Source organism: Coregonus clupeaformis, chromosome 16 (assembly GCF_020615455.1).
Source record: "Coregonus clupeaformis isolate EN_2021a chromosome 16, ASM2061545v1, whole genome shotgun sequence".
In the NCBI taxonomy this organism is placed as follows: domain Eukaryota; kingdom Metazoa; phylum Chordata; class Actinopteri; order Salmoniformes; family Salmonidae; genus Coregonus; species Coregonus clupeaformis.
This window is the reverse complement of record NC_059207.1, coordinates 57982158-58000077: the sequence shown is the minus strand read 5'-3', so window position 1 is coordinate 58000077 and position 17920 is coordinate 57982158. Positions and strand designations below refer to the sequence as shown.

Genomic DNA, 17920 nt, shown 5'->3' with positions numbered 1-17920 from the left:
CATTAAGCTCGATGCCCTGGCTCTGATCCCCACCCTGTGCAACTTAGTCCTGGACTTCCTGACGGGCCAACCCCCAGGTGGTGAAGGTAGGAAACAACATCTCCACTTCGCTGATCCTCAACACTGAGGCCTCACAAGGGTGCATGCTCAGCCCCCTCCTGTACTCCCTGTTCACCCATGACTGCGTGGCCAAGAATGCCTCCAACTCAATCATCTAGTTTGCAGATGACACAACTGTAGTAGGCTTGATTACCAACAATGACGAGACAGCCTACAGAGAGGAGGTGAGGGCTCTGGGAGTGTGGTGCCAGGAAAATAAACTCTCATTCAACGTCAACAAAACAAAGGAGATGATCGTGGACTGGAAACAGCAGGACGCTGAAGGAATTTGGCTTGGCACCTAAAACCCTCACAAACTTTTACAGATGCACAATTGAGAGCATCCTGTCGGACTGTATCACCGCCTGTTACGGCAAGTGCACCGCCCGCAACCACAGGGCTCTCCAGAGGGTGGTGCGGTCTGCCCTCCAGGACACCGACAGCACCCGATGTCACAGGAAGGCCAAAAAGATAATCGACAACAACCACCCGAGCCACTGCCTGTTCACCCCGCTATCATCCAGATGCGAGGTCAGTACAGGTGCATCAGCTTCTATCTCAAGGCCATCAGACTGTTAAATAGCCTTCACTAGCACATTAGAGGCTGCTGCCTATATACACAGAATAGAAATCACTGGCCACTTTAATAAATGGAACACTAGTCACTTTAATAATGTTTACATATCTTGCATTACTCATCTCCATATGTACAGTTGAAGTCTGAAGTTTACATTACACTTAGGTTGGAGTCATTAAAACTTGTTTTTCAACCACTCCACACATTTTTTTTTAACAAACTATAGTTTTGGCATGTCGGTTAGGACATCTACTTTGTGCATGACACAAGTAATTTTTCCAACTATTGTTTACAGACAGACAGATTATTTCACTTATAATTCACTGTATCACAATTCCAGTGGGTCAGAAGTTTACATGCACTAAGTTGACTGTGCCTTTAAACAGCTTGGAAAATTCCAGAAAATTATGTCATGGCTTTAGAAGCTTCTGATAGGCTAATTGATATCATTTGAGTCAATTGGAGGTGTACCTGTGGATGTTTTTCAAGGCCTACCTTCAAACTTGCTTGACATCCTGGGAAAATCAAAAGAAATCAGCCAAGACGTCAGAAAAAAATTTGTAGAGCTCCACAAGTCTGGTTCATCCTTGGGAGCAATTTCCAAACGCCTGAAGGTACCACGTTCATCTGTTCAAACAATAGTACGCAAGTATAAACACCATGGGACCACACAGCCGTCATACCGCTCAGGAAGGAGACACGTTCTGTCTCCTAGAGATGAACGCACTTTGGTGCGAAAAGTGCAAATCAATCCCAGAACAAGCGCAAAGGACCTTGTGAAGACTTTTGTACAGGTACAAAAGTATTCATATCCACAGTAAAACGAGTCCTATATCGACATAACCTGAAAGGCCGCTCAGCAAGGAAGAAGTCACTGCTCCAAAACCGCCATCAAAAAGCCAGACTACGGTTTGCAATTGCACATGGAGACAAAGATCGTACTTTTTGGAGAAATATCTTCTGGTCTGATTAAACAAAAATAAAACTGTTTGGCCATAATGACCAATGTTATGTTTGGAGGAAAAAGGGGGTGGCTTGCAAGCAAAAGAACACCATCCCAACCGTGAAGCACAGGGGTGGCAGCATCATGTTGTGGGGGTGTTTTACTGCAGGAGGGACTGGTGCACTTCACAAAATAGATGGCATAATAACAATAATATGCCATTTAGCAGACGCTTTTATCCAAAGCGACTTACGTGTATACATTTTTTATTTTTTGTGTATGGGTGGTCCCAGGGATCGAACCCACTACCTTAGCGTTACAAGCGCCGTGCTCTACCAGCTGAGCTACAGAGGACCACATCATGAGGCATCATGAGGAAGGAAAATTATGTGAATATATTGAAGCAACATCTCAAGACATCAGTCAGGAAGTTAAAGCTTGGTCGCAAATGGGTCTTCCAAATGGACAATGACCCCAAGCATACTTCCAAAGTTGTGGCAAAATGGCTTAACAGTCAAGGTATTGAAGTGGCCATCACAAAGCCCTGACTTCAATCCTATAGAAATTGTGTGGGCAGAACTGAAAAAGCATGTGCGAGCAAGGAGGTCTACAAACCTGACTCAGTTACACCAGCGCTGTCAGGAGGAATGGGCCAAAATTCACCCAACTTATTGTGGCTACCCGAAATGTTTGACCCAAGATAAACAATTTAAAGGCAATGCTACCAAATACTAATTGAGTGTATGTAAACCTCTGACCCACTGGGAATGTGATGAAATAAATAAAAGCTGAAATAAATCATTCTCTCCACTATTATTCTGACATTTCACATTCTTAAAATAAAGTGGTGAACCTAACTGACCTAAGACAAGGAATGTTTACTAGGATTAAATGTTGGGAATTGTGAAAAACCTGAGTTTAAATGTATTTGGCTAAGGTGTATGTAAACTTCCTACTTCAACTGTATATACTGTATTCTATACTATTCTATAATAATAATATGCCATTTAGCAGATGCTTTTATCCAAAGCGACTTACAGGCATGTGTGCATACATTTTTACGTATGGGTGGTCCCGGGGATCGAACCCACTACCCTGGCGTTACAAGCGCCATGCTCTACCAATTGAGCTACAGAGGACCACTACTGTATCTTAGTCTATGCCGCTCTAACATTGCTCCTCCATATATTTATTTATATATTTTTAATTGCTTTGCTTAGATTTGTGTGTATTGGATATATGTTGTGAAATTGTTAGCTATTACGGCACTGTCGGAGCTAGAAACACAAGCATTTCGCTACACCCGCAATAACATCTGCTAAACACTTGTATGTAACCAATCAAATTTGTGCTAGGGGAATGTCAGTCAGCCTCAAAATGGCTGAAGGGAAATGACAGCATCTAGAACTCTAGTCCAGAGCACCTCTAGCCTATCCCAAAACTTCTCCCTCCAGCGGTGCTGCGGATATGCCACAGGAACCATCTGTGAGAAACAGATGCCCGCACACTAGGGGGGGTAGGAGGAGTCTGTGAAAAAGCGCCAACGCCTGTGGTTAGCCTCCACCCCGTGTCATACCTGCTATATGGCACAAACAAACGAGGGCTTTTCCCCTGTCATTGGGATAGATGGCGTTTTCTGGAGTAAATGCCAGCCCAGTGAATCAGAGTGGACAGCTGCAGACCTGGCCCTAGTCTTTATCTGTCCCCTACCCCCAACCTCATATCATCTACCTCCTCTGTCAACAAGGAAAGATCTGTTTTTGTCACTAATTCTCTCACTCACTCAGACAAGCACACACTTGCACGCGCGCACACCCACACGCTTGCACTGACTGGCTTCAGCGGAACTAAACTAACTAATCTGCTGTATTACCTCCAGTCACAACTGATCTCTCCTCTCTGCAGCCTCCTAATGTTAGGATTAAGGTCAGAGACTAGTGGCACAATTACACAGTTCATCCATGTGTCACACCTCTGAGTCTGCTTCCCAAATGACACCCTATTCCCTATACAGTACACTACGTTTGGGTGCAGCCCTATGGGCCCTGGTCAAAAGTAGTGCACTATGTAGGAAATGGGGATGGGGTGCCATTTGGGAAACCCTGATGAAGGTCTATTGACCAAAACGCTGTTTATTCTAAAATATCAATTAAATTGTTGGATCATTCAAGATGACCAGTGTTTACTTTTTTTCAGCCTTCAAATGCAACTCGAGGGTTTGTGCATCAATGAAAGTGAGTGATTCTGATTCACTGGAATAACTGGGTCAAGTTTGTCACTTCACAGGGTTTCACAACACATAGTCGCCAATGTCCTTTAGGCTAAACACCATTTAAGCTAGTAAGAGATTCAGACTCCAGACCGAGGACACTGACTGGCCAGCCAGCCTTCTATTTTCTCTGCTTCAATTACATTTACATTTTAGTGATTTAGCAGACGCTCTTATCCAGAGCGACTTACAGTTAGTGAATACATATCTTTTTATACTGGCCCCCCGTGGGAATCGAACCCACAACCTGGCGTTGCAAACGCCATGCTCTATCAACTGAGCTACATCCCTGCCGGCCATTCCCCCCTACCCTGGACGACGTGGGCCAATTGTGCGCCGCCCATGAGTCTCCCGGTCGCTGCCGGCTGCGACAGAGCCTGGATTCGAACCAGGATCTCTAGTGGCACAGTTAGCACTGCGATGCAGTGCCTTAGACCACTGCGCCACTCAGGAGTGACAGCATCTTGACAGCATCTTGAAGACATCTACAAATAGCTTTGGCCTTGCTTTTATTTGGTTTGCATTGATTGGTGAGTCATTTGGCCCATGTTTCTACATCGACAGGCATCCCAGTACTACTTGCTTGCTTTCATTCCTCTGGGGTCTGTTGGTTACACACCTAAGTACTGTGTGTATTCACTAGGAACCAAACGGCCTGAAACAGGGAGGTACTAGCCTGAACGTTTCCGATAAGAAATGCTTGTTTTCGTTGCAGCGCCTTTCTCATTGCAAAATGTTTTGTTACGGTGTGCACTAATGAATACACCCAATTACTGAGTTACCCTGCCACTCCGCTATGTTTGTCCCTCTAAACCCAGCAATGAAATGACCCCAGTTCTCTTTGCTTTTACAGGTGTCCTATATCATCAGTGCCATGGGAAAGGAGCACGTCGTTGTCCTGGAGAAGAATGAGTAAGTATTGCCCTCCCATGTTTACATTTTAGTCATTTAGCAGACTCTCTTATCCAGAGCGACTTACAGTTAGTGAGTGCATACATTTTCATACTGGTCCCCCGTGGGAATCGAACCCACAACCCTGGCGTTGCAAGCGCCATGCTCTACCAACTGAGCTACATGGGACATACAACAGTATTAACATTAACATACACTGTAGGGACTCCGGAGGACATTTTGGTGAGTAGTCAACAGTCCCCTATCTACCCCTTGAGTCATGGTCAACGTTTCGAGTAGTGAAAACATCAAAACTATGAAATAACACATATGGAATCATGCAGTAAACAAAAATGTTCTCCTTTGTCTTATCTTGTAGATAGGCTTGGGCGGTATCCAGATTGTCATACCTTCATACCGACCTTGTACCATACCGGGATATTCGTTAATACCGGCACTGAACACAAGGGGCGCTATTTTCAAACCCCACTGATCCTCTGTAATCCAAAGGTTAGCAATGCTAACAAGTACAAATCCAATAGAGAATGCTAACTAAATACTACAGAGCACTTTGCGTACATTTTATATAGCTTTTGACCCAAGTATTTGCAGGACAGACATCCCAGCTCATTAAGTTACAAGTATATACAAGTAACTAAAAAGTGCTACACAGTTTGCAGCACGCACAAAACAAATATTAGACAGCAAGGCTCTTGATCCAGGAGGGGATTCTCTGTTGTTACCAAAATAAGTTTGGAAGAAACTAACCACTTAGCTAGATCGCTAACTAGCTACTAAATTAGCAAACCAAATGCACAACTGCAGAGCATTTAGCATATTTTAGACAGTTAACTTATTAGGTATAAGATATATAACTGGCAAACATTTAGTTGGGAATTCCATACTCTAACTCGAACAGCTAGTGAATGCTGCACAACAGTGAGTGACTCACAAGGCTCCGGTCTTGTCGTTCTGTGCTTGTAAACAAACACCACGTGACTGGGTACTACCAATAAGCTTCATAATAACAAATAATGTGACAGGTGAAATGAAGAACGCAATCTTCTTTATCTCCTAACATATTGCACAAGTTGACTGCAGGTATTTACTTAAAAAGTAGCTACAAATATTACAATTTATTAAAAAAAACTTCAAATAAATAGTTTTGAATGTATTGAAAAACCTTCCAGTGGCTATTTCCAATTACCCCGGTATACAGCCCAAGCCTACTTGTAGACGTTGTGTATCTGATCTAATGTGATTAAATGTCATGGTGTCCCTTACATATCTTTAACAACGGGCATGCTGATGATTATTGGCAGGGCTTTAGTATAGCAGTATCACACACTGAATTCCAATCTACCTCTAGCCCCCAATCCCCCGCATGTAGGATTTGTCGGAAAATGAACAGAATTTGGCGGCCAATATTCTGGTCAGAGGCTCTCTGCCACTGTTCTGTTGTGTTTCTCTCTTAGTTAGTTAGTATAAGCAATATGTCAAATTCGACCTAGCTTATCTAGAAGGCAAGGTGAAGTAATGACCATACCCATCAGTGACGTGATCGTGACAGGTTGTTCCTGGCCAGGGATGAGGCAGATTGCAAGGCCCTACGCGTGGGCAACTCGGCCTGCAGCCCAGTAGACCTTTCAAAGGGAATGGTTTATGTAGCAATTAAATACACACCGCAGCATTTCTGTTTCATTTATAAAAGTTGCAGAGCTGCCCCCAAATGAAGCAGCGTTAGGCTGGGCTGTGGCTAGGTCCATTATGCCATGTCATACTGCACACTGCGTGGCTAAGACGCACAGTGCTCTACTACTGGTCTGTTGAAGATACAGTGATGCTTTCCTCATAGTGATATCGGAATCCAAAGGTACACTTGTAGTTTGTCTTTTGAAGAGCTGGCCCCACGGCAAACTTGAGGTTTTCCCGAAATTGTGTGCTTCGACAGAGACATGCAGAGTTGATGTTTTCCAGTTGTTAACACTACTCCCTTAAGGGACTGAGTTAGTCAGCTCAGATGTTGTCAGCCAAGGACATGGCCAGACGTTACAGATGGCGTTAAATGAGAACAGAGTTCTCACACATTTGCTGCTATTGCGCTGAGGTGGGAGGGGTGACAATATTTGAAGTGTGTCCTTAAAAACAAGTGCAAAAGTGACAATTTCATGCTGCGCTAATGGGAAAGTTTTAAGACCCACAAAAATCTGGTCTTAACGGTAACAGAGTTGATAATGACATGGATTTTGAGTGCAGAAGCGCAGCCTATCCAGCCATAACGCACAGTGCCCATGGAAGGAGAGATGTGCCGTTGAATCTCGTATTTAGAAATATTTAAAAAACGATAGCTTTTCATTTAAATTGATTAAAAACCAAGCATACCCTACCCTCCCTTTAACCAAGGCTGGTTTAGCAGCATCACATAGGTGCATCTTTTTATCCTGGTCATTAGCCAAAAGTAGCCTATGAATAAAGGGGTTTTTGAAATATTTTGGAGGTTTTTGCCCTCATGCTTTTTCATTATTCACATACAGTACTGTACCTGCATTTTGCTTGTTCAAGTAGGCTATCCATCCCCATTTTCAATGAGTGCCACTCGTCCGATTACCAAAGACGCGGTTCCTCCAAACTATTCAGTCCTCCTACAAAGGCATATCAACGGCAGATATATATATATTTAATCTGCCTCGCACATAGGTAACGATACAATTGACAGGTTGCCTAATATTTTGTATAGACGTGTGAATGTTCTGCGTAAAGACATTTAGGCCTGCCTACATGTGCACACACTGCCATGGAACGAGAGAAGCGGTTTAGGATATCAGGCTTCTGACCCGATCCTATTTAGAAATGTTGTTTGTTTAAAAAAACTGTGATTTTGTTTTTCGTTTTAATTTGATTAAAAACCAAACTTATTAGAAAGATTCACCGCCCATGGGTTTATGGTGAGAATGTACATGGCTCAAATGCAATGCTATTTCTGGAGAAGTGCAGATATGATCTCTAAGATGGTTCCATGACGTTTATAAAACATTACATTTGCTAGCTGTATAACGTTGAGTGGACATTCCATCTTTCTCTTTATATTGGATCGTAAAACCCTCCATAGTCTAAGTTGCCTTGTCTGTATTACAGTGCATTCGGAAAGTGTTCAGACCCCTTAACCTTTTCCACATTTTGTTACGTTACAGCCTTATTCTAAAATGGATTAAATCGTTTTTTTTTTCATCAATAGCCTAGTGTTCGGACTATACTTGCTGTATAGTGCTCGTGAGTCACTCACTGCCTAACTTATCCTCTGCAGCACAGCCTAACTGCCTCAGACTCTGAGAGAGAGAAAGAGAGAGGGCCCTGCTGTGAATTAATCATTATCAGCCCAGAATGAGCCAAAATAACACTGCGCTGAGCCAAGTGACAGTCGGGATGAGTCGGGAGAAATCGACCTTTCGCCTGCCTGTCCTCAGTGTCCTCCTGAGCTGAGTAAGCAGTGGAGCCTTGTTTGTAACTAAATGTTTTTTATGACACCTTCTATGCCCCTAACTCAACAGGAGAGCCGAAACAATAATACTTCACTGATTGACTTAGCAGCGTGAGCACTTGAAGCAATAGTTATCATATCACTGTGTGATACTCCTTAACCTTTTGAATTAATGGGACTTGCAACAGCAAACTTCCCAGTTTAAATCTTTGTCATACTTCTGACAGCCACACTTGAAATATTGTCAATTATTTCAAACTTTGTATTATTATACTTATTCTTTACAACACTACTCCTCTTAAACCATTTAAGCTAGAAATGCTGTTCAAACTTTAAAACGTGCAGATGGATCCCCAATTGTCATACTTGAGTAAAAGTTAAGATACCTTTTAATAGAAAATGACTCAAGTAAAAGTGAGTCACCCAATAAAATACTACTTGAGTAAGTCTAAAAGTATTTGGTTTTAAATATAATTAAGTATCCAAAAGTAAATGTAATTGCTCAAATCTACTTAAGTATCAAAAGTAAAAGTATAAATCATTTCAAAATCTTTATTTTTTATTTTTTACATTTTATGGATAGCCAGGGGCACACTCCAACACTCAGACATAATTTATGAAGCATTTGTGTTTAGTGAGTCTACCAGATCAGAGGCAGTAGAGATGACCAGGGATATGTGTGAATTGGACAATTTTCCAGTCCTGCTAAGCATTCCAAATGTAACGAGTACTTTTGGGTGTCAGGGGGAACATGTATGGAGTTAAGAGTGCATTATTTTCTTTAGGAATGTAGTGAAGTAAAAGTAGCCAAAAATATAAATAGTCAAGTACAGATACCCCAAAAAACGACTTGGTGCATTCAGAAAATATTCAGAACCCTTGACTTTTTCCACATTTTGTTACGTTACAGCCTTATTCTAAAAAGTATTAAATAAAAAATAAATCCTTCAATCAACACACAATACCCCATAATGACAAAGCAAAAACAGGTTTTTAGAAATGTTTGCACATTTATTAAAAATGAAACAATGAAATATCACATTTACATAAGTATTCAGACCATTTACTCAGTACTTTGTTGAAGCACCTTTTGGCAGCGATTACAGCCTCGAATCTTCATGGGTATGACACTACAAGCTTGGCACACCTGTATTTGGGGAGTTTCTCCCATTCTATGCAGACTGTCTCAGTCTTTGTCAGGTTGGATGGGGAGGCGCTGCACAGCATTTAGGTATCAGAGAAGTTCGATCAGGTTAAGTTGGGCTCTGGCTGGGCCACACAAGGAGCATTCAAAGACATGTCCGAGCTATCCTGCATGTTTGGCTGGGTGCTAGGGGCAGTTGGAAGGTGAACCTTCCCGCCCTGGGGCAGGTTCATCTGTACTTTGCTCTGTTTTTTTTCAATTGACTAGTCTCCCAGTCCCTGCCGCGGAAAAACATCCCCACACCACATGCTTCACCGTAGGGATGGTGCCAGGTTTCTTCCAGACGCGGACGCTTGGCATTTAGGCCAAAGAGTTCAATTGGTTCATCAGACCAGAGAATCTTGTTCTGCAGGTCTGAGAGTCCTTTAGGTGCCTTTGGCAAACTCCAAGCGGGCTGTCTTGTGCATTTTTACTGAGAAGGCTGATTGGGGGGGTGCTGCAGAGATGGAGGGAGGTCTCCCATCTCACAGAGGAACTTAGAGCTCTGTCAGGAGTGGAATCAGTTCTGGTACCCCTGACCAAGAACCCTTTTCCCCCCGATCTGCTCAGCTTGGTCGAGCAGCCAGCTCTAGGAAGAGTCTTGGTGGTTCCAAACCTCATCCATTCAAGGAATGATGGAGGCCACTGTGTTTTTGGGGACCTTCAATGCTGCAAAAATGTTTTGGCACCCCAGATCGTGGAACAAAATGTCTCAGAGCTTAGAAACGACCTCAAGGCTTGGTTTTGGCTTGAATGCACTGTCAACGTGGGACCAAAGACAGGTGTGTTCAAATCAGTAATCAATTTAATTTACTACAGGGATCCAACTCAAGTTGTAGAAAATTCAAGATGATCAAGGAAACAGGATGCACCGAGCTAATTCGAGTATAGCAAAAGGTCTGAATACTAATGTAAATAAGGTATTTGTTTTAAAATTTTTAATACATTTGCAAACATTTCTAAAAACCTCTCTTCGCTTTGTCATTATGGGGTATTGTGTATTATGAGGATTTGTTTTTATTTAATCCATTTTAGAATAGGGCTTTAACGTAACAAAATGTTGAAAAATGAATTCTGTTTTTTGATACCATTCATACTTTTTAAACTATTTAACTTTTTGTCCTTTTTGGCATCCACTTTCATGGGATTTCCTCAACATTCTAAAGGGCCCATTGTGACATAATGACTTGCCACATTCCATTCACTGTAAATGCAACAATGCAACTTTTGACACAGATCAGCTACTTTACTTAACTTAATTCAATCTGGAGTGCCAGTGCGCTCTCTGAGCTTTCAGAGTGCACACTGGACGCTCTCGCCGAGGAGTAGTGTTAATCTGAGCGTTCTTACCTCACAACAGCAGTCGCGCACCCAAGCTAACTGGCTAACATTGGCTAGCTTGCTAGCTACTTCCAGAACACCTCACCTCAGTCTGACCATTTTACTCGCCCTAGCTGAGCTTGTTATCCAGAGCGTTGGTGACTGTAACTGTGCTGCTGGCAACAAGTTAATGACACTTTTTTGCCGACGTTTACTGACACCGGCAATATTCAACGGGTGTGAGCGTTCGTAAATGTATCATTTATTCTGCGCTCTGGCACAGTCAGATGAGAGTGCTCTGAAATCGGAGTAGATGGCCAGAGTGAATTTACGAACACACCATTAGACAAAAGGTTAGTGGGTGAATTCTTCCTCTACTTCTCTGCTATTCAAATCTGAAATGGAAAAAAAACAGATCTTCTACCAATCAACTGTTTTTAGTAACCGTGTTAACAGTTTAGTTTTTCAACTGAAATTTTGACAACTTTTCCAGCATTTGAGGTTATGGCATCTTGGTCTACTTCTCTGCTATTGAAATCTGGAATCCGAACATAATTATTTACTACCAATCATATGTTACAGCCGTTTGTTGGAGTTTAGAGGATGAAAATATTATAAACAACACATGTTCAGGTGCTGTTGCATGGATACAACGGATTTAATGGCAAAAAAGGGAATGTTTAAGCTATAAACTCCAAACCAACATTGAGATGTTCGGACTGGCCCTATTTAGATTGCTTGTCAAAAGATTGTTAATACTATATATACTTATTGAACTATTTACCATTTTAAAATGAGTTTGAATGAGAATACAGAGGTAGTTATTCAAAATGGTATGATCTGGGCACAATTAAGCTACAAGACCAACTTTAAAACATTCAGGCATATAAAGCATTCTTTAAAATCTTTATCAACTATGTACAAATGTATAATCGGCATAAAATAATTTGACAACTAACTCTTGAAGCAGGATATCCTAACTTCGAATTCTTTCATACTTTTTTATAAAATTTTTTACATAGAACATCAATTCGGGGCAAGGTGTAAAGTGCTTCAACAGAGATGCTGGGCCCATGTTGACTTCAATGCTTCCTACTATTTTAGATACACACAGGAAAATGTTGAGCTTGAAAACACAGCAGCATTGAAGTTTTGAAAAGAGTGGATAACAGACTTCAAAGGCACTTACATTTTGTCTGCCCATTTGTATTTTTATTTTTCATTTAGCGGACGCCTTATTCAGAGCGACTTAAGTAGTGAGTGATACATTTTATATGGGCGCACGTGGGAATGAACCCACAACCGGGTAAAGATGCCCACAAGTGAGCCACACACCCTCTGAATGGCACACAAACACAATCATGTTAAAGTGTAAGCTAGTGAGCCTACTGGTGCCTCATCACACACACACAAACATAGACACTGACAGACAGACACAGAAACACGCACAATTACACTCGCATTAAATAAATGACTAATAGTTGAATGGGAAGCACAAGGAGAGTTAATATTGGTAAGCTTATCTCCTCAGAAGTAAAAAGCAAATAGCAGGGTTTCGTGGACTTGCAAGTGCACCTGAACACACAAGCCTTTTCAATTCTTGCCCAGCATATGAGCATATTTCCCTCGACCAATTGAAGCACCGTAATTGAGGATCACCATTAACGGTGGTTTTTAGGTGCTCCTCAAGGGGGGTGCTGTGAGCTGTCTGAGTCTGTGTTATGGCGCTTGAGGAGGATGGGCAACTGCTCAGGTCAAAAAGTAGTGCCAAAAGTTGATGCGAATGATCATTGAATCAGCTCCCCAGCACAACATAATTATAATTTTTATGGATGATAACTACAGTAACTTTGATTGGGCAAACAGGAAAATCATCCGATTTTGAATTGCCTATTGTAGCTTGATTCAAAAATATAGTAGTAGTAGTTGTAATTATTATGATTTCGAGTAGGAGGGTTTAATAGTGCAGATACTGTAAGATAGTGCCGTGAAAGCCTGACGTGATGTGTTACAAGCTAGCATCCACCGAACCGATGTGAAAGTGCTCCGTTGTATGTTTCATCATACGTTTAGGAGAAGAAAAACTACATTTATACTCTGAATTTGGCAATAATACATAGAGATTATGAAAGCAAAGACTTTGTTTTGTTAAAACCCCCAAACAGCAAAAAATATACATTTGGACAAACTATCTCTCTTTACAGGTTCACCACACAAATACGTCACATCACTAAGTATTTAACAAACTACATTATAGCATTAAAATCGGAAAACAATAAACAATAAGAAATACTTATCATTTACATCTTACGCATTTAGCAGAGCTATCAGAGCAAGTACTCAAGCTTTAAAAGTCAAGATGTAATTTGTGGGTGAATTTAATAGAAATTTCTATGGAATAATAGCCATAGAAGAACACTCTTCATTGATGTAGTGAAACGAACCGATATGAGGGAAACAGGATCTGCAGTCTAGGTAGAGAGAACCAATCTTGACGCAGTTTCACGAGAGGGTACGCGCAGGTTGATAAAGCTAACAAAAAAACCCAGTGTTATTTTTCACCACAAAGTGATTAGTGTGGTGCAGAATTCACAGCGAACATGTATGCATTTTAAATCATTGGATAACATCGTTGTTGCATTAGTAATGTTATGTTAGTGCAATAAAGTAAAAATAGCCAGAAAGCAGAATAAATTGTTTACGGTCTACATGCTCAAAGCAAACAACAATTGCATTTCAGATAATGAATCTCCCGATGTATATAGTGATAAAATTGGTGTGTGAAGAATGCAGAGGAATCAGACATAAAGGAATTAAAATATTAAAAATGAATTTAACTTTCAAGAAGTAACTAAATGGATGAAACTTATTAGAAAATTAATGAATAGGGCCAAGTTAATCATAAGACATGAAACAAAATGCATTAGTGATTGTATTTTCGCACATTCTGAAACGGACAGGAAATTGAGTGTGAAATATGTCTACACTTTTTTATGGACATTAGCAAGATGTAATGATAACCTTGGTAGGACGAAAAAGCTTCCAAAAACCTTTCAATTAAATTAATACTAAGATTATGCCTATGGCAGAATTATATAATGAATATTTGCATCAAGCCAGTGGCCATTTGTTTAGAAAATGCTGCAATCACATAAACGCTACAGAAACATCGCTAACCAAACAATGTATAAAGCACTTGCATTGAAGGGTAACAATCAAAAAGTAAAATTTATTTTTCAGTGTATAAAAGTATAGTAGTGTAGTATTTTGATAATTGCCCATATAAAGTAACTGAACTAAAATATAAACGAAATAATTTCAGTTAAGTTGATATAAGGAAATCGACAATTGAAATGAATTCATTAGGCCCTAATCATGGATTTCACATAACTGGGAATACAGATATGCATCTATTGGTCAAGCAGACACCTTAAAAAAAAAATAAGCCTTGGCTTAATAGTGGATAGAAAACCAGGCAGTATCTAGTATGATCACCATTTGCCTATGCAGCTGTAAACACATCGGATAGAGTGATCAGGTGTTGATTGTGGAATGTTTTACATTAATTGTGCGGTTGAGTGGGAACTGGAACACCCTGTTGTACACGCTGAGCAGAGTAACCCAAACATGATCAATGGGTGACATGTTGGTGGAGTATGCAGGCATGGAATAACTGGGACATTTAAGGGAATTGTGTAAGATCCTTGCAGACAAATGATTATCATGCTGAAACATGAGGTGATGGTTATTATCATGCTGGCATGACAAGGACCTAGGATCACACGGATTCTGTGCATTCAAATTGCCTATCGAAAGAATGTAATTGTGTGTTGTTATGGCGGCCCATACCCCACTGCCACCATGCGGCACTCTGTTCACAACGTTGATAGTCAACAAACTGCTACCACACAACACAGAGCTTATGGTAGATAAATTGATATTAGATTTCTGGAACAGCTCTGGGTGGACATTCCTGCAGTCAGCATGCCAATTGCACGCCCCTGAAAACTTGAGACATCTGTAGCATTGTGATGGTGACAACTCAAGCATTTTAGTGGCCTTTTATTGTCTAGCACAAGGTGCACCTGTGTAATGATCATGCCTGATTTAATCAGCTTTTGATAAGCCACACCCGTCAGGTGGATGGATTGTCTTGGCAACGAAGAAAATGCTCACTAAGTGGTGATGTAAATAAATTTGTGAATAACATTTTGAGAGAAACAAGCTTTTGTAGCATGGAACATTTATGTGATCTTTTATTTCAGCTATGAAACATGGGACCAACACTACATGTTGTGTTATATTTTGTTATGTAATGAGGTTATATAGTAGTATGTAATGTAATCAGAGCAATTATTTTACTAAATGTAACTTTGACCCTCCGACCCCCTATGGACTCAAATTTTGTTATGTTACAGCCTTACTTCTAAAAATTGATTAAATAAAAAATTTTCCCATTCATCTACACACTTTACATAATGACAAAGTGAAAACAGGTTTTTAGACATTCTAGCAAATGTATTGAAAATAAAAAACATACCTTATTTACATAAGTATTCAGACCCTTTGCTATGAGAGACTCGAAATTTAGTTAAGTGATCCGTTTTATTGACTTCATCCTTGAGATGTTTCTTCAACTTTGATTGGAGTCCACCTGTGGTAAATTCAATTGATTGGACAGATTTGGGAAAAGGACACACCTGTCTATATATAGGTCCCACAGCTGGACAGTGCATGTCAGAGCAAAAACCAAGCCATTAGGTTGAAGAAATTGACCATAGAAGACGGTTATCGAGGCACAGATTGGGGAAAGGTACAAATGTCCTCGGATTGAAGGTCCCAAGAACACAGTGGTCATATTTTAAATGGAAGAAGTTTGGAACCGCCAAGACTCTTTCCTAGAGATAGTCAGAGGAAACTTGAGCAGGTTACCTTCCAACCCTCCTAAGCACACAGCCAAGACAACTAGGTGACCCCATTTATTAGGACTGTTAGATTGTTGGGCATAGGCGTTGGTGGCATCTAAGTAGTAGTAGTATTTGTTTATTTATTTCTTGTCTCAGATCAGCCTGATTTCCACATCCACGCGACATTGGTTTTTGGTCCAGACTAAATTAAACTAATCAAAGTCTGGAACAGCCTTGATTGGTAAAATAGAATTATAAATTACTTTACTTTCACATTTAATTCAGAACTTAAATGAACTGAACTTCAACATCTTTTAGAATCTTTTCAACATCATTCCTGGTTACTGGGACTAAATTTTTTTTTAGGTTTGCCTATGGCAGCAGAATGGCAAAGCACCGCCCTGCTATAGGTAATTATTGTGTTTATCAGGAGGGATAAGGGGGGAGGTGTAATGTAATTAGTGTGAGAGCACAACACCCCACCCACATCTGTAATTTGAGTCCTGTCCGAATCTGCCATGTCAGTAATTTTTACATGGCAGGAGAGTAACAATTCCAGACAGAATAACTTACTGTTTTGGGGGGAACTCCATGTCCTCTGATAATACTAGTCAGGGTACAAACCGACATCCCTGTGTTTTGAGAGAATTGTCTGAGTTTGACAGGTGTTGCTCGCGGTTTGTGCAAGAAAACAGTATTTTTTTAAATTATTCGATAAATTGAAGTGGTGCAGTGATAAGCTTTTATATGAATGGCCTAGGGTAGTTATAACTTTCTACAGTGAATGCTTTTGTTTATATGTTTTGGAAGTTGAATTGAATATTGCCAAATGCATCAGTAAAAATATTGAGCCTATTTAATGCAACCTTTTGCTGTTAATAGATCGAAAGCATAAGCAGTTGACCTAAACTCTTAGAAATTATAAGTTGTATTACGATCCATAGCCTTAAAATGCATTGCAAGTGCAATTGCACCGTCTTAGCTCACATCGGAAGGGGTGGGTATTTAGGAGTCCACATGGATCCTAATGATTATGACTCACACTTCCTCAATTCAAATATTATGACGACACTATAGGAAATGGTTTAGAAACTTGGGAACCAAGCCTCGAAAATAGTGTGGCCCTATCACCTGGACATGTTAAAATACTGTATCATCACGCCTAGAATAAAAACCTCCAGGCTTCCTTCATAACTGTCAATAAAAAAACATAAAAAGATTTCCAGGGGGCAAGCTGGGAGAAACAATCCTGGTCGAATGTTTTAGAATAAATTTGGAGTAATAATTATATAACCAACGCTTTAATATAGTTGTGGAGAGTAGCTTGTCACGCGGATGACGCATAGCATGTGTACGTAAAACAGAGCAAGGGTTGAGGGAATAGGGAATGTTTTTTTAACAAATGGAGGGGATTTCAGTAACAGAACTCTATGATACTGTAGATTCTGTTACATCTTCAGCAACATGGACAGCGTGCGAAATAATGTTGTGGGGACGCTGCAGCATGGAGGAGAGAGAGAGAGAGACAACGGCGAGCAATAGTACAGTCACTCGCTGTCTTTTTTTTCTTTATACAGCTGAAAGGGGAGACATGTGCATAAAGAATCAGACAATGGTGAATATAGTGAATATAAAAGGATGTAATTTCACCAACTTGATTTTGTTGAAAGAACAGAGATTTTGGTGACTAATCTTTTGTTTTTGGGTAGGGGACAGCCCTAAAGATAACGCAGGGTGTGGCTTCAGGACAAGTTTTGAATGTCCTGATGCCAGCAGAGCCAGACTTGAACCCAATCGAACATCTCTGGGAAAAACAATTTTAATCAATTTTGAAAAAGTGTGCAGGACTGAATACTTTCCGAAAGCACTGTATTTAACTGCTTTAAGTAAATATTAACTGTTTGTTTTAACTACCACAATATATATATTTTACGGTAAAGCAAGTCCTACAATTTTACCATTACGGCATTAGTTTTTGAACGACTTTATGACGTTGGTTATTTCGTTCAGCCTGACTTTTATGTACTGATGTAACCTCATGTGTGTTTTTGTAGGCTATTGCTCCTGTGGACTTCACTGTGTACATATGCCAAGGATGGATCTCTAATAACTAAACAGACCTCCAATGCAGGTAAGACTGCTTCTAAGACAACCTATGGGCACTAGGGTTAGGCGGCCATCTATGTTTCTACATCAGTTATGCATGGCCTTGTTAAATATGTGATATAGTGAGTGTACAAAACATTAGGAACA

At 40.5% G+C, this 17920-nt stretch overlaps 1 protein-coding gene across 1 annotated transcript in view; it reads left to right on the top strand.

The window, feature by feature from the left end:
• LOC123492708 (disintegrin and metalloproteinase domain-containing protein 9-like) overlaps nt 1-17833 on the top strand; it is a 35331-nt gene extending 17498 nt beyond the window's left edge. The window contains exons 3-4 of the mRNA XM_045225491.1: nt 4742-4800; nt 17722-17833. Of these exons, the coding sequence (XP_045081426.1) occupies nt 4742-4800; nt 17722-17833 (171 nt within the window). The remainder of the gene's footprint in view (nt 1-4741; nt 4801-17721) is intronic.
• Nucleotides 17834-17920: the final 87 nt, after the last annotated feature.